This window comes from Salminus brasiliensis, chromosome 18, assembly GCF_030463535.1.
Source record: "Salminus brasiliensis chromosome 18, fSalBra1.hap2, whole genome shotgun sequence".
Lineage (NCBI taxonomy): Eukaryota > Metazoa > Chordata > Actinopteri > Characiformes > Bryconidae > Salminus > Salminus brasiliensis.
Window position 1 is genome coordinate 25,883,757 of NC_132895.1, and position 2,880 is coordinate 25,886,636.

At 44.1% G+C, this 2,880-nt stretch overlaps 1 protein-coding gene across 1 annotated transcript; it reads right to left on the reverse strand.

Annotated features, from left to right (window-relative positions):
- Nucleotides 1–459: 459 nt before the first annotated feature.
- On the reverse strand, nucleotides 460–2,591 carry msx2b (muscle segment homeobox 2b). The gene is made up of 2 exons (XM_072662096.1): nucleotides 2,201–2,591; nucleotides 460–1,071 (listed from the first exon to the last, which is right to left on the reverse strand). The coding sequence occupies exons 1-2, from the start codon at nucleotides 2,472–2,474 to the stop codon at nucleotides 653–655; spliced, it is 693 nt and encodes a 230-aa protein (XP_072518197.1). The 5' UTR covers nucleotides 2,475–2,591; the 3' UTR covers nucleotides 460–652.
- Between the last annotated feature and the right edge of the window lie 289 nt (nucleotides 2,592–2,880).

The window sequence follows — 2,880 nt, forward strand, 5'->3', positions numbered from 1 at the left end:
GCAGAGGGTCATTGAGGACCAGGGTTGATGATCACTGGTCTAGAAATATTGAGGTATTGCTCTTTGGCTTTCTACCTGCCCTTTTTTCATGCTGAGATTTTGTTAGTACAACGAAAACGAGTAAGTGCAACTTTGTCTGAACATTTTTTTTTTAACCAGCAGACCTGTATCAATAACTGTTGCAATGGAATTTCTTTAAGCCAATAAGTCAATATTTTGTACAAGAAATAATTAGTATTACAATATATTACATTACAGCGAATAAAAAGAACATACTATTTCTCTCTCTCTCTCTCTCTCTCTCTCTCTCTCTCTCTCTCTCTCTCTCTCTCTCACACACACACACACACACACACACACACACACACACACCCCATATGCTCTCATCCATGCATACATACACAGACTAGACATTCATAAAGTAATTCAAAATTAATCTCTGCATTAGTGGTGGATGAAAGGAATATCAAGAATTTCCATGAGGCACTTTTTTGTAGTCTGTGCATGAACAAGTGTTGTCTATCACGTTTTGGACTTTTTAAACTTTTTTTTTCATTGACTTTCTGACTGCATCCATGCAGGTAAACGCTGTCTTTCCACACACGTCGTTGATCTTTTCATACACCGTATTTCCACAGTCCGTGCTGCACACTCATGCCAGGTGATACATGCCGTAGGCCAGTGGCGTTCCATACAGTCCAACAGGAGCAACAGGCAGCAGTGGCCTCTGGTAGGGATATGACTGTCCGTAGAGCGACACTGCCGAATGGAACTGCGTCCCGAAGGGTAAGGGGAAGCCCGGGTGCAGTGTCGGTTTTGCAGCCAGCTTTAGCTTCTCCAGCTCGGCCTCCTGCAGCCGCTTGGCCTTGGCCCTCCGGTTCTGGAACCAGATCTTTACCTGCGTCTCTGTGAGCGTGAGGGAGCTGGAGAATTCAGCTCGCTCAGCGATAGACAGATACTGCTTCTGCCTGAACTTGCGCTCCAAGGCCAGGAGCTGCGAGGTGGTGAAGGGAGTGCGGGGCTTGCGGTTGGTCTTGTGCTTGCGGAGGGCGCAGGGTGGACTCACCTGGCCTGTGGGGAAACATACAACGTGTTAAATATGTGACTTTTCTTATACAAAGTGCAAATGGTGCAACTAGTTTTAGGCACCGGCCTAAACTTTTTTCTGGGGTCGGTCAGCTCAGTAAATTAGTAAAATCATAATACATGCAAGTAATAGCTGGTTTACGGATTTCAACTACGTCCAAATCTCTAAATTCTCTGTGGGTATCATCAAAAATCTTTTTAACTAATCAATACTTCATTAGGATAAATCAAGCGTGCTGCTGATGGAATGTAACACATTTACGCATTAGCTGGAGGAGACCTCTAAACCAACCATACCTCTTAAGCTAGCTTACAAGATTTGTTTTTATAAGAAATTACTGATGCCAAAACAAGAATCAGTCATTTTTCATTAAAACAAAAAAAAAAATCAATTAAAAATCCAGAATGGTCTGTAATATATATATATATATATATATATATATATATATATATATATATATATATATATATATATAATTTTTTTCCCCCAAGTTAGTGTGTGTGTGTGTGTGTGTGTGTGTGTGTGTGTGTGTGTGTGTGTATGTACGTATATATGTGTATATATATATATATATATATATATATATATATATGTATGTGTGTGTGTGTGTGTGTGTGTGTGTGTGTGTGTATATATATATATATATATATATATATATATATATATATATATATATATATATATATATATATATATTACACACACACACACACATAAAGCATACTTAAAGACTCCACAACTACTTAATACCTGTAAGTGTAACTCAGGTCATGTTCTAGGAGCATTTTAACAGTCACTTACAGGTGCTTTGTGTAATAGCTTACAGCAGACCCACTGCCACAGACAAGTAATATGGATTAAAAAGTCGTACATGACCGGTTACATTTACTCTACTAAGCAAGGCCCTGATGTTTGTTGTTGTTGTTGTTGTTGTTTGTTGTTGCTGAGATCACTTTATATTCTTGTTCAGTTCTTAACGTAGTCCACTGAGAGAGTTTTAGCACTAACGTTACTCCACACTCCTACTTTTTTACCTCGTACCAACAGCAGCTTTCTCCGCTATAATTAAACAAACCCCAGCTCCCCAAAATAACTGCTACTGCATCCACTTACGGGACTGCGAGAAGGACGAGTTCACAACCCAAGCCGCGCAGTCCTCCGGCTCTGGGGACTCCGACTTCACCGGCGAACTTTGGATAAAGTGCCTCCGACTCTCCTCAGGACTACAAGCGTCTTCGCTTCCGTACGACGTGAGCTGAGCTTTGGCGAATGTCGCCCAGGACGCATCCGCGGGGCTCCGGCGGCCCTCCTTGGCGCTTTTGTCGCTGGCCATGAGAGACTCCACGCTGAAAGGGTGACTTGTCACTGGAAGTTTGCGTTCCTCCATCGTCCTGCTGCGGGCCCGACCCGTCCGTCCTCGTCAGATCCGCAGCGCGCGCTCTCTCTCTCTCACACGCTCTCTCGGTCTCTCTCTCTCTCACACGCTCTCTCGGTCTCTCTCTCTCTCCCTCGAGCACTGTGATGGAGTGAGAGACAGCCCCTCTTCAGCTCGACCAGAAGGCTCCCCCGCCTTCAAAGTTAGCCTGACTTTTAGTGTGAGCAACAGGTAGCCTCCGACCCTCCGGCATCGAGCCGTCACGCCAAAACTCCGGACCAATAGGAGAGGGGCCTAATTTGCCGCCACTCTCCAGTTGTGGAGCCGCGCGCTCCCTTCCCTCGGTTCTGATTGGTTCGCGAAGGTTTGCAATTAGACCGCTGTCGTTTAAGTAATGAGAGCTTTTCGGCGGAGTGAT